At 37.8% G+C, this 26,163-nt stretch overlaps 1 protein-coding gene across 1 annotated transcript in view; it reads right to left on the bottom strand.

Moving 5' to 3' along the window:
• Positions 1-26,163, bottom strand: part of CFAP47 (cilia and flagella associated protein 47) — a 484,475-nt gene that overhangs the window by 325,432 nt on the left and 132,880 nt on the right. Inside the window, exons 26-27 of the mRNA XM_034649559.1 lie at positions 24,579-24,788; positions 1,159-1,259 (exon numbers count right to left, since the gene is read on the bottom strand). Of these exons, the coding sequence (XP_034505450.1) occupies positions 1,159-1,259; positions 24,579-24,788 (311 nt within the window). The remainder of the gene's footprint in view (positions 1-1,158; positions 1,260-24,578; positions 24,789-26,163) is intronic.

The following is a 26,163-nucleotide window of genomic DNA, read 5'->3' as shown; positions in this document are numbered from 1 at the left end:
AGAGATTGAGATGGAGGAATGGCCTACATCAGGAGAGAGTCTTGCCTCTCCTGGTTTTGTGACAGGAGAGATGATGGGTTCCAATGCATGCTTGGTATTTGGAAGTTCAGAGTGTTCCTGCCTGATGGTCTCTATTTCTTCTGAAAAGTAAGAGAAAAGGTCACGCAGAACAGGACTGAATAGATTTCATAGGACTGGTAAACATTCGAAGAAGCAAGTGGAGAATAGGAGAAAACTGGTTACAAACACAGAAAAGATCTCCAATTCAGCCCTGACACTTAAGGCCTTGACAATCTACGCAGATGGAATGTTTTCCCACTCCTTATCCTTTCTCCTCCTCTGCGATTTACTCCATCAACCATTCGCCTCTGTGTCCTGCATTTCAAATTTCTCAGCTTCTTCTGTTGTTTTCAATCTCTCACCATTTCTCCTGCAGCAACTCCCAGCCGGCCTACTGACCACTCTCTTTCCCATTTCAATTCAGCTCTCATCCCAACAATTGTTCCCTTTCTAAATCACTGGTACTCAGAAATCACAGAAGGTTCCCACTATTACAGAATAAACGGTACAGCACATCAGACCCCCATGCTTTTGCTATATTGCCCTTTGCCCAGATTATGCTGTTGAAGATCATTTGTCAAACTCTACACAGATGTCATCTCTTTATTATAAAGTTATCCCAAACCCCAAAAGTCAGCATTAGCCTCTGCACCACACCCACATATCCAACACGACAACTGGCTCTTACTTCAATCTTCTTTGTATTTATTTATTTGTGACTTTTACTAGATTTTCAACTTTTGCAATTAAGAGACACTGCCATATGCTATTGTCGAGGCTAAATACAGCTCTTAGAAAAGGCAGGAGTTTAATAAATACCTGTTAATTTTTTTTAAAGATTTTATCTATTTATCTGACAGAGCACATGGGAATACAAGCAGGGGAAGCCAGAGAAAGAGAAGCAGCCTCCCCACTGAGCAGGAAGCCCAATGAGGGGCTCAATCCCAGGACCTGAGCAGAAGGCAGACACTTAACCAACTGAGCCACCCAGGTGCCCCACATCTGTTAATTTTAAAGTCACATTATTTCCAGGTGTCGACCATGGATAACAAGAACGTATACAGTGAGAATAGGCAACAACATTCATATCTAACTTACCATCCTTTAAAATAATTGTTTGCTCATCAAGATGAGTTGCCATATATGGGTAAATAGTAAGTAGACAGTTTTCTGCTGTTGCAGTAACTGGAAGCAAAAACCTAAAAGTGAAAACACTGCATTTCAATAAAATAAAATTGTCAGATGCAGTAAATACAATGAAATATTTTTTAAGTACTCTGGATGGCTTAAATGATCAAGACATAAATTATTCATCATTTTTCTTTCCACCTGCTTTGTTTTTCTTAACCACCTACTGTAACTATTTTAATGGTTTAAGACTATTTACTTTTAAAGTTTTTACCAGAGATGGTTAATTTCACTGTCAAGTGTGTTCTAGAACACTGCTTATAATTACATAGGTTCACAAACAGATTCGGGAAATTTTAGAACTGAAGGAGCCTCAGAGTTAATTTACTCACCTTCTTCTTTTATAGAATCCCTGACAACGGTATCTAGCCTCAGCTGACACTACTAGGGAGATACTACAAGTGACACTCATGCCTCAGAGACAACCCTTTCCTTGTATAGAGAGCTCTCACTTCAGACATTCTGTTTCAGGGCAACAGAGAACAAAATCGATGATCTGATCCCCATTACATTCTTTCAAACACTTAAAAACAGTCACTGCATCTTCTCCAGGCTTTCTCTTCTTCAAACTGAAAACATTTAGAACACTCAAGGTTTCTTTAACTACAAGGTCTCCAGAAATTTCGCATACCATCTGCCTTCTTCAGATGATCTTTTTTATTTTGTGTCTGTCTTTTAAATGTATCTGAGAACTGAAAGTAATGCTACAAAAGTTACTCAATCACTAGAGTATTAATCCCTTCCACAGCCTACACACTATTATTTTATAAAATCACTGTGAACTTTCTTTTTAATAAGAGCCACAAAACACTGTAAGATTAAAATGGGCCTGTCTAATTTACGTGACAACTCTGTCCTTGTCCAACTTTTTTTTTTTTAAAGTAGGTGCCACAACCAACATGAGGCTGGAACTCACAACCCCAAGATTAAGAATCATGTGCTCTAGGGATGGAGCCCATCAGGTGCCCCCAACTATTCTTTTAACAGAAGTACTAATTTTATATCTATACCACTGTAGTATTGGATTATTGGTTTAATTTCTGCATTATAGTGATTATCAAGATAATTTTACTCTTGCATCAGGTATGTATCATATTAGCCCTTCTATGTAGCTTATGGTCACTGAAAAGGTGAAATGACAACATCTGTGTTATAATAATCCAAACTGACACAAATAAAATACACGATAGGATGAGACTAAGAAAAACTTTATAGCTGAAATATAATGAGCTGTCAGGGATATTAAAATAAACATGTTATATGTAAATGAATTGATTTTCACTTCAGTTCTGCATATTTTCTCATAAGGAATGCATTATGTTTTTCTCTTTACCAGCTGACGTGCATTAAAATATTATGCAAACTACACATATTCAACATTGTCTTGTTTGAACAACCCTAATCATTCTGTCCCATCATTCTAAACACATGTATCAGATTGTCCTCGTCAGGATTAAATTGTACTTCTATATTATAGCTGTTTTTTTCTATAGGATGTCCTTTTATTTTTTTTAAAGATTTTATTTATTAATTTGACAGAGAGAGAGACAGCCAGCGAGAGAGGGAACACAAGTAGGGGGAGCGGGAGAGGAAGAAGCAGGCTCCCAGTGGAGGAGCCTGATGTGGGGCTCGATCCCAGAACGCTGGGATCATGCCCTGAGCTGAAGGCAGACGCTTAACGACAGTGCCACCCAGGCGCCCCAGGATGTCCTTTTTAAAATGAAATTTAAAATTCCTTCATAGCATGAATCATTACTTCTACATATTATGTATTTATGCTATATGTAGCGATCACTCCAAATTCCATTAACTGCCCAACTCTGTTTAACTAATATTTTTCAGATTAAATAACATAGTTTATCCGTAGATACTATAATCCATTTTATCTTACAACCAAAAATGCTTTCTGCTTTCACAGTGATTTCAGGAAAGGAAAGACTACTCCAGCAAATGCGGGGGCTGCTCTGCCCTTTTGTCCTTATCCCCTAGGATGTGATTTCTTCGTGCTGGGCTCTTGTCCTCCAGGTGGGCATGGTGGGGTAACTGTAACCTTCGAGAACCAATGTTGGACTGCTAGAGCTGCTGAAAGCTTCAATTGCCTTGGGAGTTTATGGTCCCCTGGGTAATGCCACAGCCGATGCCTGTGTGGTGCAGAGAAGCCCAGCTTCTCTGCTTCAAATAGGACAGAAACTGCTGGTGTAACTTCATCTCCAGGGGATCCCATGGGATCAAGCTGAGGCTGGGACTCCGACTTAAATTTCTTATTATTTGGGATGACTGATTCCATGTTCTGTTTCCTCTACCTTGTTTTTTCTTGGCAGTCCTTCCTTAAGAAACCACATATCCATGAATCTTCACCTAAAAGTCAGCTTGTGGACAAGCCCTCCCCAAGACAACAACCAAATGAACCAAATGAACCAAATGACACTGCTTAAAGAAGCTATACCACTTGAAACAATTATAAAATGAACTAAATAAGGTTGAAATAAAATTCATTTGGAGAAAGAAATGGGGACAAATAATGTAATTTGTCCTCTTATAAAACTAGTTTGTTGCAGATATTAACACTGATTTCAGATACTCCTCAGAGTAAAGAATAACCAACGGATACAAAATTCATTTGACTACATTCTTCTATGGAGCACATGATAGAGAATTTATACAACTTGCACAGCGTGGGAATATGGACACTGTATACGTTAATATCATTATTATTAAAATACATTAAAACAGAAAAGGGACTTGTAGCCAATAATATTAATACTCTACATTTTAACAAAAATATTTCTGGGAAAATTGGGCACCTTATCAGAGAATAATGGCATTCTTTATGTATTCTCTATACCAATCCATATAGCCAGGAACCATTAGTGGTAGAGAATTTACTCTAAAAACACTCAAAATTACAGTAACAGTAAAATGACTATAACATTGTACAGTAACAGTGAAGTGACTACAACATTAAGGGTTTCAGTTCCATTTGGAGATTTAAATAGCAATTTTCAGGTACAAGTGATTTAGAAGGGTTCCAATGGGCACAATTCAGAATGGATATTTCTGGCAACAGAGTTGATATGAGGCAGATGTTGGTGGTTATAGAAATGGGCTTGAACTATTTGTGGCAGCTACTGTGCTGGGCATCTAAAATGCATTATTTTATCTACATAAGTGTTCTCAACAGTCTTTGAGGATACATATTATTAACTTTCTCAGACTTTGGTTACAAGAGCAAGGTCCAGAAAAACTCAACAATTGTTTAAAGTCACACAATTAGGAAATAGAGAGCCCAAACTGAAGTACAATATACCTGAAGCAAAGCTATGCTCTTGGCCACTGCATGAGAATGGGTAGCTTCCAGATCTCTCTTGCTGCACATATCCTCAAAGTTACCAAGTTGCAATAGTGATGGATGTAAGGGATTATAAACATCTTTTATCAATTAGTTCATTAAACAGCATGCATTTTAATACTTCTAGCTGTTCTAATAATGTTAAATTATGTAAGTTCCTATTAGAAGCTGGTTTAAATAAAAAACTTTTTTGGAAGCTACAAATATTCTCCTGGATTGTAAGGGAGAAATATTTTATTTCAGATGCTCTCCTAAGTAAACAATAACCAACACTTATAAAATCGACATAAAAAAATTCTCCTATTGGACACATGAAAATTCTGACAGAGGTGGAAGGTCTGCAGTTGTGTATGGAAACAAAAGGTACTGCTGTACCCTAAGGGACAATGCAAAATGAGAGGATAAGGAACATTCTGGGGGCTCTCCAGAGACCTCCCACCATTTTAGACATGACTGTCATGCACAACTATGAATATTTTAGTATGATAAATCAATCAGTAAATACCACAATATATGGAAAGTCAAATATGGTGTGCAAATTTATTTTTATCCTTTGTCATTTTCAGGTTCACCGGAAATTTCTCATTAATGATTTTTCTTCCTCTACCTCAACATTCTACTTTACATATTTCCAAAATCACAGAGGAATTGAAAGACTAGTAAAATAAACACATATGTACCCTTCACTTGGTTTAGCAATTACTATTTTGCCACATTCATTTCTCTCTCTTCTATTAAAAATTTCTTTCTTTATGTATGTATTTTAAGTATTTTTATTTATTTGACAGAGAGAGAGACAGCCAGACAGAGAGAGAACACAAGCAGGGGGAATGGGAGAGGAAGAGGCAGGCTCCCAGCAGAGCAGGGAGCCCGATGCGGGTCTCGATCGCAGGACCCTGGGATCATGACGTGAGCCCAAGGCAGATGCTTAACTACTGAGCCACCCAGGTGCCCCTAAAAATTTATTTTCTTATAATGTATGAGTACCCCTAAATTTACCCCTAAATATTCAGCCTGTATACCCTAAGAACATTATTCTATATCATCATAATCGTATCATCACTACCATCAAATTTAACATCAGTACAAGAATATTATCTAGTTTACAGTCCACACTGAAGAGTCCCAGTAAAGTCAAAGTCCAAGCTGAGGTCACTGACTGAATTTACTTTCTTTAAATCAGGACAATTTCCCAGTCTTGTGTGGTCCTTCATGGCACTGACATTACTTTTAATAGTCAAGGCTAGTTGTCAGAAGTATCCTGATTGTCCTCACAAAACTGGATAATGTTTTATTTCTGACCAAAAAAACTTCATACGTGCTGTGGCACGGTTCTCATTTCATCCCACAAGGAAGCACAGCAGGTCAGTGTTCCTCCTTATTAGTGATACTAAGTTTGGTCTTTTGGTTATGATAGTATCCATCAGATGCCTTCATTTTTTATACCAACATTTAAAATATATAATTTATACACATGAATACCATCTTAAGATGTACTTATCAGTAGTTCTTAATATTTTACAAAGTTGTGTAATTCACATGTAACTTTATTTACACACAAAAAGGGTAGATATGTTTATTTAAATAGTCAATGCTTACCATAGCTAGTACTTTTATGTTAGTTAGGCCAATCAATGGAACTTAATTTGGTACCGGAATGTATATTTATAGCAGTCGAGGTCTTTGATGATGTTGCCAAAGAGAAGAATCTCTCTATCACAGGTGACGACATCAAACATCATTTTGTTACTCATTAATAAAGTTACAGAATTTTTATTTATTTATTTTTAATAGATCAAAACAGAATGAAAAGATTCTTGATGATAATGTGATTCTCATTTATTTGCTTTTCAATAACCTTCTTTGATTGGAGGGCAAAGAAATAAAATTATAACTGCTCTTCTGAACATTGCAATAATCCACAATATGTTATCTGCAGCCCATCAAGGTACTGTTATTTATGAACATTAATAATCCTAGGAAGTATACACTATTAACTGATTTCATGAGCTTAAAAATATTTTTGGTTTTGTCTTAATGTGCATAAAACCACAGAAGTGTGTTTCACATATGAATGTAGTCCACTGATTTGTATCACAGCAAAGTAAGGTAAAAGCACATAATTCTTCTTTAGATACATGAGAGATCCATGGATATTCATCAAGTCTAGAAATATATGTCCACTTAGCAATATTTTAAATATATATCAATTCTTTTTACAAGAATCATCTCATTTTTAGTCTGCCCACCAATCTGGAAATAATCCCATAACTGATACAAACCATTTTTGAAATCGTAAAATCCCTCTTTAGGTCTATCCTCACAATTTTAAATCATTATCTTTGATTAATATAGTATTTCAAACATTTTATTCTTACTTCAGTGTTCTAAATCTTTTTTTTTTTTTAAAGATTTTATTTATTTATTCGACAGAGATAGAGACAGCCAGCGAGAGAGGGAGCACAAGCAAGGGGAGTGGGAGAGGAAGAAGCAGGCTCATAGCAGAGGAGCCTGATGTGGGGCTCGATCCCATAACGCCGGGATCACGCCCCGAGCCGAAGGCAGACGCTTAACCGCTGTGCCACCCAGGCGCCCCTATTCTTACTTCAGTGTTCTTATGGGAAAATATATAGTGGTTAACACAGTTGATGGGTCTCCAGGAAAGAATTGTGAGGAAATGTACCACCAACATTTACCACCTTTTATATCTATGCATAGATATGTATACCATTAATGTATAAACAATGTGTCTATTTGTTTTTATGAAGGTATACAAATTTATTATATTTCAAAAATATTCAGGAAAAATTTACACTTTAATCATAAAGAAATACAAATTAACACAGTAAAGGGCACTACCTTCACCCCCCCCAAAAGTAGAACTGCTAAATATGGCCGCATGCTCTATAATGTGATTAATACAATAATGCCTCATAAAGCTGAGTTGAAAAATTATTTCGAAGTTGGGTGAATCATTAGCTGTTCTGCTGCTTGCATCATTATATACTTAACGGTTAATTCCAAAAAGATTAAGAGCCAAAGCTATAGCTGTTATATATAATATATGGGTCATGATTTGCAACTTGATGGAACCAAACACTAAAACCCTCTCCATGATAACATGAACTCATACAAAACAAAAAGCTTACCTTCATTAAATTCTTTGTTTGTTTGTTTTAAAGATTTATTTATTTATTTGAGAGAGAGAGAGAGAGGGCGCTATAAGCGGCCGGGGCCGGGGGGGGGGGGGGGGGGGTGGAAAGTCAGAGGTAAAGAGTCTGAGAGCCAAGCCCATCACGGGGCTCAATCCCACAACCCTGAGATCACAACCTGAGCCAAAATCAAGAGTCGGATGCTTGACTGACTGAGCCACCCAGGCACCCATCGTTAAATTATTTCTAGAATGCTGCAGTGCACTGTACTTAGAAGACAACCATGATCTAGCTAAAACACAAACTAGGTAGTTTTTACAGGTTAGTTTCATTTTCCCTCTTAGAAGATTTCAGGATACATATGTATTTTTAATGAACCTAACAAAAAATAAGAATTCATAAACTGAAACATATAGAATCAAATTCTAAGGAAGAGATTTTTTTTATAAACAATAACACAGACTAAGATGAGAGTTAGAGTTGGAAGCCATCAGCTCTGTGTCATGATGGCACTTCCTCTAATAGAATTCCTTGTGAAAAATCATTTCCCTAACTACCTGGCCAAAGGCCTAAAATCCCACCATGAAATATGTATTATTATTGGTTAGAGCAATGCCATCCAGAATATTTGCTGATTAGAAATTAGTATTTTAAAGATTAAAGATTAACACCTAAGCAAGGGAACACTTATTAGAGAGCAACTAGGATATGATGAAATGACCTCAAGGGCTTGGGAAACCAGGTGATGGTCTGGCATCACTTTCAGAGAGAATATGGTTGCAGAGGGTGAAGTCAGCTGGGGACTCCTGGCAAAAGAGAGGTGGTTCCGAAGGGAAGGGAAAAGTAAATTAACCAGGAATTACCATGTATCAAGTACAGCTGGTCCCTGACTTAGATGGTTTAACTTGTGATTTTTAGATTTAGAATGATGTGAAAGCAATACACATTCAGTAGAAACCATACTTCAAATTCTGAATTTCTATCTTTCTCAGGCTACTGACATGTGGGACAATATACCTAGAACCATTATGTTTTCCACTTTTAGTACAGCATTCAATGAATTACATGAGATATTCAATACTTTATAATAAAATAGGTGTTGTGTTAGATGACTTTGCCTAACTATAGGCTGATGTAAGTGTTCTAAGCACATTTAAGGTGGGCTAGGCTAAGCTATGATGTTTGGCAGAGTAGGTGTATTAAATGCATTTTCAACTTACAATATTTTCAATTTATTGTGGGTTTATTGGGGGCATAACCTCATCGTAACTTGAGGGAGATCTGCACAGCATAAAACACTCTCACCTCATTAATATCCCAAAGTTAGATTACATCTTTCAGAATATCCCCATTGAATATAAGTTCAGTGATTGGAAAAGAGAAAAGGTTTATTTGAATTGTGTATTATTTTATTCCTTTCCAAAAAGAGATAACTGAAATTCATGCAAAGTTACCTTTCCAATATCAATAGCAGACGTAGAACACTAAATCTACCAAGAGGTTTCAATAATTTATAAGAATCGTTCCCGATCTGCCAGCCACAGACTCTTACAAAGCAGCACAGGGCAGACATTCACTGAAAAGTAATTTGCCTAACGCAGATTTTAATAAATGAACCTACAGATTTCAGTATGTGCTCTAATAGTTAATAAAAATAAATTTTACTTTAAAGTGTTACTGAATTTGGAGTAACTTGGTAATATGTTTTCTCAAAAACAAATACCAGAGTAAAGTGTAAGTACTCTCATGTAGAGGGTCTAGTAAATGCAGTACTTGAAACGAATAAAACTACTGCTCTTCAGCTTGAAGAGGCCACACTAGTACCCCATGCGTTTATGTAAGACTGTGATAAAGATCATTTGGAGTGTTTGAAAGACAGGTATCAGCAAACCCTAAAGTAGAATCCTGAACTACCTTTTTCATTTTAGCATGGAATAAATGAATTCAACTTCCTGTCACTGCTCCTTCTTTATGCAGACTTATCTAATAGTAATAGGAAAACACTCGTCCAGCAAGACCCTGGAAAAGATCAGATTCCATTACCTACAAACACCCATGTGCTGGCTACAAAATGCACTCGGAGACTGATTCTCACAGTTATAGGGAATACGTTGTTAAAATCAAAAGGCAAACATTTGCTACTGGATTTGGAAATTAGAAAAGAAAACCCTTAAAACACAGTAACCCTGAGGTAAACAGTTTTCAAGAGAACAACAGAGTATGAGATTAGGGGAAAGGGAGGCATCAAAGAAAGTATAAAAGAAACAAACCAAAAAAGTATAAAACATAATAAATTTGTGTGGCCATTTCAGTAAATTTACTGTTAAGTTTGGGAGTTCTACTAACAACTACAAAGGCTATATTTGGGAGATTAGTAACATACAGGATATTTGGTTAACAAAAGTAAAGAAGGGGCACCTGGGTGGTTCTTTCGGTTAAGCATCTGCCTTTGGCTCAGGTCATGATCTCTGGGTCCTGGGATTGAGGCCCACATCAGGCTCCCTGTTCAGTGGGCAGTCTGCTTCTCACTTTATCTCTGTCCCTCCCCCGAACTCATGCTCTCTCTCTTTCTCTTTCTCAAATAAATAAATAAAATCTTTTTTAAAAAGTGAAGAAATATTCAGTTACACAAAACAAACTACAGCAAGCTACAAAAATTGATTTAATTTGCATCTAATTCACATTCATATATGCTGCTTATAAATTTTCTTTCATTTCAAAGGTTTGTCAGACACTGCCATCAGTCACCATGTCCTTAATATCAAGTCAATCAAAATCACTCTTTCCCATTCCCCACTTTACTACCATACTGTAGCTCTGTACTACTTCACAGCATCAGTCTGGGATAGCTTATTTATTGGTCTTTCCATTTCTAATCTTTGTATTTGCACAGTCACCCAACACACACATATCTTCTCTCTTTCATCTAGTTCCTTACAGGCAAAGGCCAGTATACAGCACATAAAAGATACGTGGAAGTTGTGACTACATACATGGGCGGATAGATGGATGGATGGACGGACGGACGGAGTGACTGACATCCTTATTCAAGATCCATTTGAGCTAACAGAAAAGACTACTTCACAGCCCTCATCAGGGAAACCACAAGTATACTTAACCTCAAATTATCATAGGTTGGGTTTATTGGAAGAAGACAGTCTGGGGTTTAAGAAGTTTATTAGAATCAATACCTATGTAAGAAAGAGGGAGGGAGCAGATTGGAGAATAAGAGCAACAAGATGGGCTGCAAGGTGTGGAGAACAGGATGATGTAGAACAGCCAGAGCTTCTGGCATCGGGCTACAATGTCTGCCCCCCTAAACTTGCCTGAGCCAGTCAGGGAACGCAGGCTGCTTGCCTGATGGAGTGTAACCTTAGGCCAAGTGGAGGTGGGACACGTTCTGCAGGAGCTGACAAATGGAAATGGTCGGCTGGCTGCATTCCACATGTTTGGACAGCAAATCCTACCTTGAAGGGGCACGAGGAGGTGCAGTTGCATGTACTCCATACTAAACAACCCACTTTTATTTTGGTTTCTAAATCAGAAAAATCTAACAGGTGAGATGTTCATCTAGTACAGCAAGGTGTACGAACTGCTAACCCCAAACTCTTGGTGTGAGTCACAACACAGGAGGTACATGTCGGTGAATTCAAGCACCTCTGCCTAAGTGAGAGGCAGACTGACCAGTCAAGAGCTTCATATCGCCCCTAGATCCGTGAAGCCCTTTGGAGAACACAGAGTCTTGAGGCACGTGTTAGAATTCTACTGGCTATAAATGTGAAACGTCCGTCTTAGTCAATTTTCCCGAAGCCCAGCTCTTATTCATTAGAATGAATTCACTGCATATGTCACATAGCACTCATCTTTTGTAATAAGTATCATTTGAATACCTGATGACCAATGGTGTGGTATTTAAAGTTAGGGTTTCATCAAGTGGGAACCAACTGAATGCAAGTGGACAATAATTTTATTTTGAAACTAAGGGCACGACTACATCCTCTAAGATTCATTATAATGATATTCATCTTTAAATAAAATCCAAGCATTTAACTGATGAACTTTAAACAGCCTGCTGAAATACTGTAACACTATTATTAAGGTACTTTATCAGCTGCTATTTGGTTGTAATACTGAAAGTGTTCAGGCTATAGGTAGAGGTCAAAAAATTTAAATAGTAAAATTACATAAAATTAAGAATATTAAAATAAGATAGTTCAATACATTTAATCAACAAATTAGAATAAGAAATGCTAGTAATATTGTTAGTTTTAAGTTGAATTCAAATTTATAAACAAAAAAATTTTCAATTAGTTGTACCATGTTCTGCCTTTCTTTTAACTTGAGGGAAGTAAATGAATTTTGATTTCTAGTAACACCCTCTGTAAACATAAAGCATGGGTTTGAATATCACCTATCTAATGAGAAATGCTCAAAATTAGAGAGAGCAATAATTATAGAGAATTAATGGCCACAGAAATTAAACCAGGTTGCGATGGGAAAGAAATACACAAGAGATCTCTGGGGGCATCAGTATGTTCTATTTCTGGACAGAGTGGTAGATAAAAGAATGTTCACAATGATTTGTTAAGATACGCAAATTCATTTCACATAGTTTTATCTATGTCATTTCATGAAGAAAAAAAAACCTTTTTAAACAATTAATCAAAAAAGTAACTTGTATGGGGCGCCTGGGTGGCACAGTGGTTAAGCGTCTGCCTTCGGCTCAGGGCGTGATCCCGGCATTATGGGATCGAACCCCACATCAGGCTCCTCCGCTATGAGCCTGCTTCTTCCTCTCCCACTCCCCCTGCTTGTGTTCCCTCTCTTGCTGGCTGTCTCTATCTCTGTCGAATAAATAAATAAAAAATCTTAAAAAAAAAAAAAAAGTAACTTGTAAACCAAATGCCCTCAAATTGATACTACCATGGTAATTGAAAATTCTCACCATGGAAATATCATTTGCACTAAGTACAAATTTAGAAGGGATTGGAAGTTTCTTTGTAAACGTGGAATCGATACTGGTGTTTAGAAATTGGGAATGTTAGCACAAACATCTCCCCACATTATCTCCAAATCAAGATTATAATCAGCAATGACAGTAGGAAGCAACCTTTAGTAGTCAACAGAGAAAAACCCAATATGCCATACCACAAAGTATGTGAACAAACCTCCTCTTAATTAATAATATGGCGATAATACCAATATACTTGTTTGGAGGGATGTAAAATGCAGAACGGACAAACATGGAAATCAGGATAGGTTTAAAATCAAATCCAAGGGGGCACCTGGGTGGCTCAGTAAGTTAAAGGGCTGACTCTTGATTTCAGCTCAGGTCATGTTGTCAGGGTCCTGGGATCAAGCCTGACAGGTTCCGTGCTCAGCAGAGAGTCTGCTGGAGATTCTCTCTCTCTCCTTCCCTCTGCCCCCCACACCGGCTCTCTCCCCCGTCTCTCTCAAATAAATAAATCTTTTAAAAAATAAAATAAATAAAATAAAATAGAATAAAATAAAAACAAATCCAAGGATTCAATACAAATACAAAAGGATAAACATATCTGAGCATCAAAAGGAAAATTTCCGAAAGATGGGGCTAGCATGTACAGTCATGTCACCTTCCACACAGTTCTTACTGAAACAACTACCAAACGTACTGGTGGAAACTGGGCACCAGTGTCAGGGCCTTTTGGGTCTTGCAGAACTTCCGGTGGAGAAGGCCAAATCTGCAGTTGCCCGAAAGGCTCGACTATATGAAATGCAATTAGAACACCAAAAAAGGTTTATATGTTGTAAAATTTAATAAAATACTGGAAGTACTATAAAGAGCTGTTCCTACTTGGGTTGGAGTCTGCTATTGCCCAGGATCTATCCTCTTGTTTACAGAAACAGAATTCCCCTCCCAAGGGTGAACAGGACACACAGCCATGCAGGTACACACACTTGCACCTAGGCGAGCCCACAGGACATACTGGCAAAGGTGATGGGTTCATGTTCTAGTTCATCTCCTTAAAATGTCTGGCCTGTACTGCCTGCATTCCATTCCATTAGTCTAGAGATAACAGCAGCAGACTTCAGAAGCTGTACATTAATGATGGTAGAGCTAGCCCACAAGCCCCAGACTACCTTACCACTTCATTCTGTTGTGTGACATATGCAGGAAAAAACCCACAGACTAATTAGGCACAATATTATCTTAAAAACAACTTTTATCTATGTCTCTATCAATGTACACACATTTACCCATACATACACATGGAGAGTTGCATGTATCTGTATAACTAAAGGTAATATATGAAAAGATACTGCATTTTTAATACAATATGTGATCATGTATGTGGGATTAAAGCTGGAGAAGCTAACTATCAGTGGTATTTTCAACTTTTGCATTGTTTTGAGTTGTTATAATAAGCATGCTTTCCTTTTTGCTATTTAAATGTCTGATTTTCTATGCATAAAGCAATCAAATATTGTAATAGCAGTCAAATATTATAATCCTGTTAAGGTATTTTCTTGATTAATCAATTCATATTTACAAATAGGTGAAGGGCTGAGTAGCCAGACAGGGTCTGAGGAAAGAGAGACGGAGAGGACCCTACCAAGAGGTCCCAAAGTGGCAACCAACTGCATGGGGATCCAACTTCTAGGAGCTCTGTGAAGACCAGCAATCAGTCAGGGGCTCATAACCAGTAAGGGAGACACAAAGGGCAAGACATTGGAATTTCCTCTAAAATGAAAAGTCTCTAAACAGGGCAGAGACTCTCCAACCATCACTGGGGGTAAAGAGAAGGAAAAAGGACTGTGGCTAACTTTTCTTTCTGCAACCTGTGTTAAAAGCACTATGACTTAGGGACGCCTGGGTGGCTGAGTCGTTAAGCGTCTGCCTTCAGCTCAGGTCATGATCCCAGCATTCTGGGATCAAGCCCCGCATCGGGCTCCCTGCTCAGCGGGAAGCCTGCTTCTCCCTCTCCCACTCCCCCTGCTTGTGTTCCCTCTCTCACTGCCTCTCTCTCTGTCAAATAAATAAATAAAATCTTCAAAAAAAAAAAAAGCACTATGACTTAAATATTGCCATTAAATAATGGCAAATATTATATTGGACGTTTCTGGGCTTTTGAAATTTCTATACACATTTTAAGCACTACCACTTTGCTATAAGTGAATGATGAACAAATCATAATTATGAAATTTTTCCGTTGAGTTTATTATAATACATTGGTATCCTATGTCTTGGTTAAATACAAAAACATTCTACTTTATAATTTAGACTGTGCTACAGTCTACCATGAAAATAATGTTCTTCATAGAATGAAGGTGCCATTACAAAGAGCCTTCCACAGGGCTAGGTCAAGGAATAAGGAAAAGATGATTGTATCAGAACAAAGCATGGCCCCTTATGAACTCTACTCTCCCCTCACTGCATATTCTATCCCTACATACAACAACAAGAAAGGTGGACAAATACACAGTGTGATGTATAACCCAGCCCCCCAAAACATAACAGATAATGTTTCAGGGCAGTATCCCAACATTGTCTTCAGTTATGATCTATTAGATGATTATTGCAATATTCTTGAGATTTCCCATTGCCTGCATTTCAGCAGCCGTGACGCTAAAATTCTAGATGGCTCGTTGTCAACAGGCAGCAGGTTTGTGCTGAGAATGGAGACTCGGAATGATGAACATTTCCTAAATAACTGGTCTTCTTAATACATAAGGGGAGTATTGAATACCTCCAAAGTTGCTTCTAGCTATCTGGTAGTGTCCCATAAAGGTTCTTGACTCACTTTATCGACTTATGTTAAATATTTAAATGTCCATTTATATATAATACAGGCTTATTTTAAATATCCAAATATCCCAGAAAGTCACATACAAAGCAGATACTAATTTACATTAGAGTTACTAAGGTCACATTACCAACCTGAACGCATTAATGCTCTACGTGTTTGACTCTGGGTCTTATTCATTCTCCTTTAATCTCCTGTATATGATGCGGGTTCCCACCCCTTCAAAAACAGTAAGGTGTGGGGAAGAGGCATGCTAAGAAATACTAGAAACAGAACCAACGTTGCCAGGTGCACACTATACAAATATCAAATTATGCACTGAGTAAAACAATAATTAGAATCACCTTTCATTATTCCTCATTTCCTTCTTATTGTACTGAATGCTTTAAAAAATAACATAATTTCAATTTACCTGATTGTCAATGCCCTATTATTTTAATAGAAGTAACATAACAAGTTTTATCATGCATCAAAAATGTTTTTGAATCCATAACAAGGTTGATAAAATATGACTATATGTAGAAAGAGATTTAATTAAGAGCTGCACATTCTCAGTTTTAAACAAAAGATCTGCACATTTTGAAATATATTTCCTCCGTAGTGAAATGTTCAGTATATTTGTTATTAAGACCAGAGGCTTTATCTCTAAATTTAGAATGGAATAACTAACACATATCAATGAAGAAGGTAGAAATGACAATTTATCATCTAAACTTCCTATTAATGCATTAATTTGCCTACATATTCCACGTCCTTATTTTACTTGTTTTAATGTCAGAAAACCTACAGAACCCTGTACCTTAAAACCAGCAAAACAAAAGGTGACTGTGACTAGTTATTTTTCAGAAAAGATCGAGAATTTTGCAAAACCACATCTTGCTCACGATTAGGAGAGCTACAAATTTGTATTGCTTTAGAGTGAGCAACTAAATCAGGCATGACCCAGAAGTTTGTGTGCCAAGAAATTCAAGAGCAGACACCTCAGTGGCAGCTTTGCTGCTAACGACACGGAAGCTTCTAAATATCAGCCAATCTCCAATGTGTGGGGCCACTTCTCCTGATGGAATTAGAACTGTATTAACTGTGTGTTTTGGATACAAAAATCATGTTTCATATGGTAAAAGGGTGATATTAAAATATTTATCTTTGAATACTGACGAATGCTACGATCTAAGAGGGAGGTGCATATAAATATGTAGTCTAAGCACCTGACAGTTCGTTTTTCTGATTGTAATGTAAGTGCCTGACATTAGGCTTTTGATTGCAGAGGCATCCGCTTCAAAGACATCCATCTGAAATAAACTGCCAGCTACACAATTAGGTAAAGAGCCAGGCCACCCCACCCGTTTAGAGATCTCTGGTTGACCTCGGTAACTGACCATCTGACTGCTTGCTTTTCCCTGCCCTCACTTTAATTTCTGCTCTTATATTTTAAATTCACTAATAAAGAGTGAACCCCTGAAACCCTAGGTGTCCCACCCTCAACCCCAGGCTTGCACACTCTTTTTCTACTGGCAACCTCACTGTGTGGCCCCGAGCGTGCCTTATACCCTTAAAAACATGTAATAAACGTTTGTTTTTTTTTCCCCGAAGTTCCTTGATGGTTGTTGCCAGCGTGCATCTTGCAATCACAGTAACAAACACAAGGGTCTCGGTCCAGCCACAACACTGGCTCTGAGAGGGGAAATGTCTGTGGGGACTCGCCACAAATAGCCCAGGGCTGGTGAGTGCTTTCAGTATTCCTAGCCAACAGTCACTATCGATTATGTGAGACTGACCCAAAAGAAATTAATACAGAATCCTTTGAACTCTGGCTACCACAGGCATTAGCCCTTTAATTACTAATTCTTGGGCGCCTGGGTGGCTCAGTCAGTTAGGTGTCTGCCTTCAGCTCAGGTCATTATCTAAGGGTCCTGGGATGGAGCCCCTTCAGGCTCCCTGCTCAGCAGGGAGTCAGCTTCTCCCTCAACTTCTGCCCCTCCCCCCACTCCTACGCTCTCTCTCTCTCTAATAAATAAATAATCTTTTTTTAAAAAAATTACTAAGTCTTGAGTGGGTCCAAGGTTCAAAAGGAGTGTTTGAGACAGGTGAGGCACTAGTGTGATGACCTAGGACAGTGGCAGGTTCCCAACCAGAAAAGAAATGTTTCTTTGGCACATATTTCCCTGGCAAGGATATACCACTGTGTGCCAGCTAATGAGCAGTCTTGATGTTAGTTTACCCTCATGTACCACACAGCCTGTTTGGTACTATTCTTTCTGTACATTTCTAATCAGCCTCTCATTCAGAACATAACATGTGGTTCAACTTGCCTTAAAACATCAAGATCTTTTTATTCACGTAATAGATTATAAACCACATGATACATCAAAACTTAGAAATAATTGTATTCAATTTTCTTAGTAAACTGAGCATGTTTTAACAATAAAATCCTAGGATTGAAAGGTTAAAGGGAAGAAAAGTTGTGTGAGAGAGATGAGATTTAATCTCAAATCTAGGTTCTTTCACAAGATAGCTGGTTGAGAGTCAAAAAGAGAAATAGTAGTACTTCAATTTCCTCTGCTATAAATTCAGAATTATACTTCCCAACGTAGATCTCTTAAACAGATTAAGTTAGATAATGTATTAGAAAATAAAGCAAAACTACTCTAAAAGAAAGATGGGTATTTAAAGATTCTCACAGCAATACCATTTTCTAGTGTTAATGTCATTTCTTGCCAAATATTTAAGTGTTCCCCTCTTTAATCTCTCTGATAGCATTTTCCTTATTCAGTCTTTTTAGGTCCAGTGCTTCCTGAACTTTACTCCACATGAATCACCTGGGGGATATTTTAAACATAGAGATGTTGGTTCCTTAGATCCACAGTGAGATCTGAAGTTCTGCCTTTTGCACCAGCTCAGTGTCTGTCTGGACTAGCAACCTCAGCCTCAAATGGGAACCTGTTAGACATGCCAATGTGCACGCCCCACCCACGACTTACTAATTCAGGAACTCTGGAGGTGGGGCTCGGAATCTGTGTTAACAAGCCCCCAGGGTGAGTCATATGTGGGGTCAAGATTGAGATCTGGGGTTCTACAGTGAGGGTTCTCAACTTTGACTTCCCATTAGAATCACATGGGGAGCTTTCTAAATTTGCAGTGGCCCTCATAGTCTCTGGGTTAGACTGAGGCAATGCATAGTTTTGAAAACTTGCCATCTGAGGGGCACCTCGGTGGCTCAGTGAAGCATCTGCCTTCAGCTCAGTTCATAATCCAGGAGTCCCAGGATCAAACCCCGTGTCAGGCTCCCTGCTCAGTGGGGAGTCTGCTTCTCCCTCTGCAGTTCAGTTCCCCCTGCTCTTTCTCTCGCACGCACGCTCTCTCTTTCTCTATCGCTCTCTCAAACAAATAAATAAAATCTTTAAAAAACAAAACAAAACAAAAACCTTCCCAGGTGATTCTGGTTTCCAGTCATGAGCAGCACTGCTCTGGAAGGGGTGGGGAAGCACCACCATATCTATTTGGGAGATAAGGAATTTAGGTTTCTTTCATTTGGCTTAAATTTTAATTTTCAATTACTCATGTTAACTCTCTTATAAAGCAACTTTTTTTCCTTTGCTCTAACGTTATTCAAATTAAATGTGGGTACTAACGAGGGAAGATATAATCAGTTTTGAGTATAATAGATATGTGTTAAATATTTATGTGATTTAAAAAAATGTATGGAGTACCCAAGAGTTCTGACACACCATATTCCTAATTTTGAACCTTCAGTTTGTGTTTGCTATTTTAACAATGAGGCACTACTAACTCAGGTTAACCTTCAGGTCACCTGAAACATGCAGGTGAAATCAACTCTTGATTTTACAAAAGTAAAGATGCCATGTTTGGAGTTATTCATACGAAAATAGTAAGCTGTCTTTGGCATCCTTAGGATTTCTATGAAATTAATCTCCAAAGCCATAACTTTCATTCTTTGCAAGGTCTAGGTAAAGTACCAGACAGTGAACTTACAAAGCAAGAGTAAGTGGCAAGACTTCATTCTCATAATTATAAGCTCCTTCAAGATAATGTTCCCTTCTCCTCGACCTATTGTGCAAGATAAGGGATTACAACATTCTGGCACCTCTTCATCAATTTGTTCCCTGTGTGAATTCCCAGATCAGATACATTTTTAAACATAAAAATAAACATCAATACTGAAACACAATATAAATGATTTGGAGATTCTCCAAAACAATCCTTAACCTTATGACAACTGTCCTGCCCCTGTCCCTTCTCCCCTCACCCCTGGGTGGATCTAATCACTCTCAAGAGAGCCCCTGGATCTATAGTAGCCACTGGGATCATCCTGGAGATCTAAAATACTGATTTTAAAACTAATGCCAATTCTAGAACATTTATTCAGTTATTGCAACAGGCCGACACAGGGACTGTTCTAAGAACTTTATAAGTATTTTCTCATTAAATTCTCATAATCACCATCTGCTCAAATATCACATCCTCAGAAGTGTTTTATCTGTCTGATACGTGTAGGTATCCCTTACTTTCTACCTCATTACACTCATATAATTTCCTTGTTAGTTTGTGACATAGTATTATTTATCAGTTTTTGTCTCCTCCATTACAATGGAAGCTCCATGAGGCCAGGAGCTTTGTTCTGACCTCAGTGCCAGAAAAAAAACAGGCTTATTATTAGCACTTTGTAAATACTGAATGAATGACAGAATGCATGGATGAGAAAAAATCTACTTGAGAACCAAGAAGGCTTTTCATGAAAAAAGGGATAATTTTGGAAGCATGAGATTTTGATGGTAGGAAATGACTGGCTGACCTCATTACCGCTCAAAAGTCATGGCCACTACCTTTTTTCACTGACTCAGAACCAAGCAATGGGTCCTCATGTCATTCAAGGCGAAAGTCCAAATTCATACAATAACCTCAAAGGCCCCACTGGGCCCGGTACTACTGTTACCTCTCCAATACCTTCTCCTAAATTCCTCCCTTGGCTCATTCTACTTAGGCTGCACAGGCCTCTTTGTAAGCATCCACCTTGATGACCTTGCATCAGCTATTCCCTTAGTCTGAAAGGATATTCCCAGATATTAACTCGACGTTCTGTTTCACAGCTCTCAGATCCCATCCTCTTAAGGGAAACATGCCTTATCCACCCTATATTTTACTGTGACCTAGTCAATCCCTCTCTGGTACTCCCCAGGACCTTACCCTGCTCTTTTACTTTTTCCTATAGGCTCCATCAATGATCACATAGCAGATCTTCCCTTTATTATTGTCTCTTTCCCCCTTGCTGGACTCTAAGCTCCACAGGGAAGGGATCATGTTCTGATCCCTGAGATAACCCCTAGTGCTTAGAATGGTGTCTGGAACGTGTCCAGTACATGGTGAACATTCAATAAATACTTGTTGAATAAAGAAAGGAATGAATGAATGAATGAATGAATGTCTCAATCATTACTCACAATGTCAGATTGCTAACTGACAATAGTGTTAAAAATATTTGGGTGACTGAATCAGAATCTTGCTTTGATTGTTCAGGGCCACCCTTGACTCCGGGCTGCACTGAATCAAACATCTGGACATTCTTATTTCCCAGCTCCAATTGAAATCTTTATCACCTAAAGCAGAGGTAACTATATACCTATTATGATTTCCCAAACTGTATCTTCTCCTTAATTATTTTATATTGGTGATTTATTGATTAGGGGCCACCTGCAGACATTTTAGACATTCACTAATTTCATCAATAATCACGTAACACTTTCTCTTCAAGGTAGATTACTTCTTAGGATGCTCTCCATAAATCTTATACCTATGTAAGGGAATTCCTGTTATTCTAGTCAAGTGATATGTCTTTATCTATACCCTAATTCTAAGGAGTATAACTTATTTAAGACCTATATATGTACTTAATATAATTGTAAACTATACTCCTTGGTGCATAAAGGCAACACAGAAACTAATTTATATATATATTATATAACACACACACACACACACACACACACACACACACACACACACATTCTCTCTCTCCCTCTCTCTCCTCCTCCCCTCCATATACCCTTACATTGGTACCTGATACGCCAAAAGCAAAAGTAAGGAAAGTCAAGAAGAAAACGGTTGAATTGATTAGTACATACCGAAGATATTAAGTTAACCTAGAAGAGAAGTGGATTCGTAAAGCAGCAATGAAATATGTTACTACACATTCTTTGATCTGTGTTAATTAATAGCCGTTGACCTCATGCTTCCTTATGTATCCAAGCATTGATTTCCATAACATCACCACTCCTAGCTCTCCTGTGTCTCACTCACGGGTACCAGAGCAGAGCACGCAAGCCCCGCAGTCTGCTCCGGCTGTTCTTTCAGCTTCATCTCTCAGTTCTGCCTTGTCAATATCCATCAAACCAGAAACACCAAAAATATCCCCCCAAATACAAGGCTGTTTCAGCTTCCATACCTAGCACATTTTCTTTTTTTTTGTTTATACACTTGTAATACTCTTTGACCACATCACCATCCCTCCCATAGACATACAGCCTCCATCCCCAGATTTTGTGGGGAATTCAGAGAAAAGGCAAGTCAGGTGTGCAACCTCCGAACTGAAGGCACACGAGTGTGGAGGGGGCCGTTATTAGTGGCAGCAGGCATGTTAGCAGGAATAACAGTGGCTATAATTTATAGCTCTTGGGGCAGCTGAGCCAATCCAAATGTGACAAAGTCTAAAGAAGGAAACAAAATAAGAACGCGTTCATGTTAGGCCCCAAGGAGAACCAATATTAAATGGTCTTACATGAGTAAAAGAAAGCAAAGCATGAAGGAGTGAGTGTTTTATTTTGCACTGAACCCATGTGCTCCAATACGGACCAATAGGAAGCAAAAAAGAAAAATGAAAAAAAAAGGATTCAATTTAGGATGAACACTGACAAGTGCAATTCGTCCTTTGAGGTTTTACTCAGGAACCTACATAGCCATATGTAGCCATCTTTGATTTCCCCACTGCCCAAAACATTATTAGCTGCTCCTATTGCACTTCCTTCTGTGTCACTTCTTGGCACCAAACAGTATATAAAAAACACTTGTTTAAAGTCTACCTATACTACACTGGCCTCCATCAAGGAAGGGCCGCTTTCTAATTCATCTTTTCTTACCCAAAAGACTGGGTAGGGCACACATGGATTACCCACAATAAATATAATAGATGAAAATAAATAAAAGAATAAAATGTATTCCAAAGGTGAGAAAGAAACTCTTGAGGAATTTCTTGGTGGAAGACCTCATTTATCTTAATGAGATCAAAGGTGGGAAGTCTACAGAAAGAAAAGGTAAAGACAGCTGTGGAGCTGAGAAGAGACAGAAGACCTAGTCATATGCACTATGGGAAACCAGATAAGGAGTTAACAATGAATGCATCAGGAAAGGGATTTGCCAGTATTAAGGTTCCACGGAGTGCTTATGATTCTTGATCATCTGGGTGCAGGGGAAAGGCTTTTGTAGCCCATCTATGGTTTTGAAAGTTTCTAAATTACTTCTAAAAGTTCTATTTATCCCAAACTTGCTGAAGGTTGAAACGGAGCTTAGTAGAAAGTAAGGTAAGAAGGGTGGGGAAATCCAGGTAAGAGAAGCCAGTCTCAAGACTAAAAGGAAACACACAACAAGAAAAGAAAAAAAAAAAGATCAAATATAGCACGCCCCTCCTTCTAGAGACTGTTTTCAGGTCTCCTTACGGTCCTGTATGCTGACCAGAAGTCATCACTGGCACAGTGAAGTCTGTTCATGCCCCTGTTAGAGGCACTTGTACTCTCGTCCCAGAAGCAATCTTGTCCACTCAGTATTGAGTGAATTTCCTTCCTCGCCCTATTAATGTGGTCTGAGGCTAAATTAGCTTTAAGACATTCATGGACAAATTATTCATGATTTTTATTGGTGAGGTCAACGGTCCACCTTACATAGTGCTTTGGGCAAAGTGTGAATAAAAGTTAAACTTTTATGAACAAGGTCGGTAATGTACAAAAAGACAGACTGACAGACTGTCTCCCAGGACAGAGGCACGGAGTTCAGTGCTTGATAGGAGCCTAAAGCAAAACCATTAAAAATTTGTTTTTAAATGTCAACAAAAGACAGACCGTTAGCATCAGAAGAGGAAAAGGGGAATCTGAGTGGTATAACTTAGATGATTTTATCCACCTACATATGCGAGAGACACGAAACTCCATGAGCTGCGTTCTAGATATGCCACATTCTGCTCTGGATGCAACATTCCAGTAGCATCTGTCTCCCCTTCTAATTCCTAACACATAAATCAAACCTTTGACTATGAATATACCAAACAGTAATAACCCCCACTACAAGTTAATAAATGATCACACTGAATACATACACTGACACTCATCTTCAGTGTACAATTCCCTGTAATGCTACCTCTCACTAGAAACATTTATAACAAGCTTCATTGCTATACGCATTAGCCTCTTATAACTTGGGGAATCAAATCATCTTAGGGTGTAACCTAAAAGCAGAATTTCTGATCCTACGAGGCAAGAAATCCAGAAACATGTTTTACCAAGGTGTATTTGAATTTCCCTGAGTCTGTTAAAGCAACACGTAACAAAATCATATTGTTCGGAAACTCGTTATGCTGATATTTCTCATTTTCATTTTATACTTATTTAGCATTTCCTTTGTGCCAGTTCCTGTCCAGTTACTCAGTAACTACTAACTCGGGGAATTTCCATGATTACAGAGGAGATAGGTTCTACTATTACCCCATTTTAGAGATGAGAAAACGGAGAGACTCTCTGAAGATCAAATAACTTCACCAGAGTTTTAACAGAGCCAGAATTCAAACCCACATAGCCTGGCTGCAGTGCATGCTGGTAACCACTGTCAAGCCTTTTCACATGGGAGCAGTGCTACATTTGGAAGGTTAATGTAGAACTTTATGTCCAAAGTCATTATTTTAGAGGTCTCTCCTTTTAACATTTTACAAAAGTGTAAAACATTAACTTATTATTCTTTGCTGTCAGATACAAAGGAGTATCTTACCACTTATTTCTGTTATCACAGAAAAGAATATCAGTGAAAAATGACACGGGTTTAGATGATCTGAAGCTGAGGAGGCAGGTGAGCTCCGCATTCTTTCCACTGGGAGAGCCTGTGATGATTCTGCCCTTTGGAAACGTCACAGAAAGAGGATGAACCTCGTCACCATCAAAAAGTCTTGCTGTGGGAATCTGGACATTTAATGTTGAATCTCTGTTTAAGATTAAAAAAAAATAGCTCAAAATACATGCAAATAATTGAATTTAAATGTGTCTTTCTCTGGTTTTCAAATCATTAGAAAAACTAAACAAGAAATATTTGCAGTAATATGCCCAATTATTAAAGATATTTTTGTATCACCTCTTATTTTCTGGTCACAATAAGATTGATAATATATTAATTTGACCGGTTAAGATGATCCAAACTTCTGGGGCGCCTGGGTGGCACAGCGGTTAAGGGTCTGCCTTCGGCTCAGGGCGTGATCCCGGCGTTATGGGATCGAGCCCCACATCAGGCTCCTCCGCTATGAGCCTGCTTCTTCCTCTCCCACTCCCCCTGCTTGTGTTCCCTCTCTCGCTGGCTGTCTCTATCTCTGTTGAATAAATAAATAAAGTCTTTAAAAAAAAAAAAAAAAGATGATCCAAACTTCCTTCCAACCTCTATGAATTAAAAAAGAGGATTAAAACACTTGACTAAATACAATGTGTTTTTATCGACAGTCATGATATAAACAGTATTGTCCTTGAATATATCCTTATAAAAATTTACCAAAACTAACCAATTTGACAGCTAAAGCCTAAATGTAATACTAACAGATGCATATACACAAAATAATTTTAATGTGGATACTATAAAGCACTTGTATACATATGTCATGAATAGTTTCTAATCAATACTACTAAAAAATTCCACTTAATGTTCACATATTTCATTATATACCTATAATTTATTTAACCAATCTAAAATGTTCATGATTTCTAATATCACAGTATGTAGTATTCACTTTTAAATCTAACACTTGATAACTTTTAGCGGTCAGTAAATATTTAGCCATATTACTTCTAAAATTTTATTATATAGGTAGGCTCCTATAACAAATATCAAGTGTTATCAAATGGGAATCATATTTCCCTAGTATGCTAATTACAATGAAGATCATCCAGCTAATTAACTAAAAAAAAGTAAAGAAAGTTCTCAACTTCAATTACTTAAACTGATATGGTTCATTGCATAAAAAATTAAAAATGTAATTTATAAATCAGGTTTGAATCCAATTCTGTTGTTAGTTAGCTAAGTGTCATTGGGTAAGTCATTAATGCTGTTGATCTTATTGTGCATACAATGAGGAGACTGGGTTATATCATGTCTACAGTCCCTGTTACATGTTCCTTTCATTATACCGTATTTTTCAAGATTCAACTTTTGACTCACGATCATTTTTAAACTGATACCTTTACAAATTCATTCAAAAGTTGAAAGAGTAAAACATTAATCCATATATTAAATGATGTTTCTTGATAAAAAAATACTTTTTAGCACAATATAATTCAAGCCACTTCTATTTTCTGTTTAAGCAACAGGACTAGTG

The sequence above is a fragment of the Ailuropoda melanoleuca genome, chromosome X (genome assembly GCF_002007445.2).
Source record: "Ailuropoda melanoleuca isolate Jingjing chromosome X, ASM200744v2, whole genome shotgun sequence".
Taxonomy (NCBI): Eukaryota; Metazoa; Chordata; class Mammalia; order Carnivora; family Ursidae; genus Ailuropoda; species Ailuropoda melanoleuca.
Note: the sequence above shows the minus strand (reverse complement) of the source record. Positions and strands in the feature narration are given on the sequence as shown.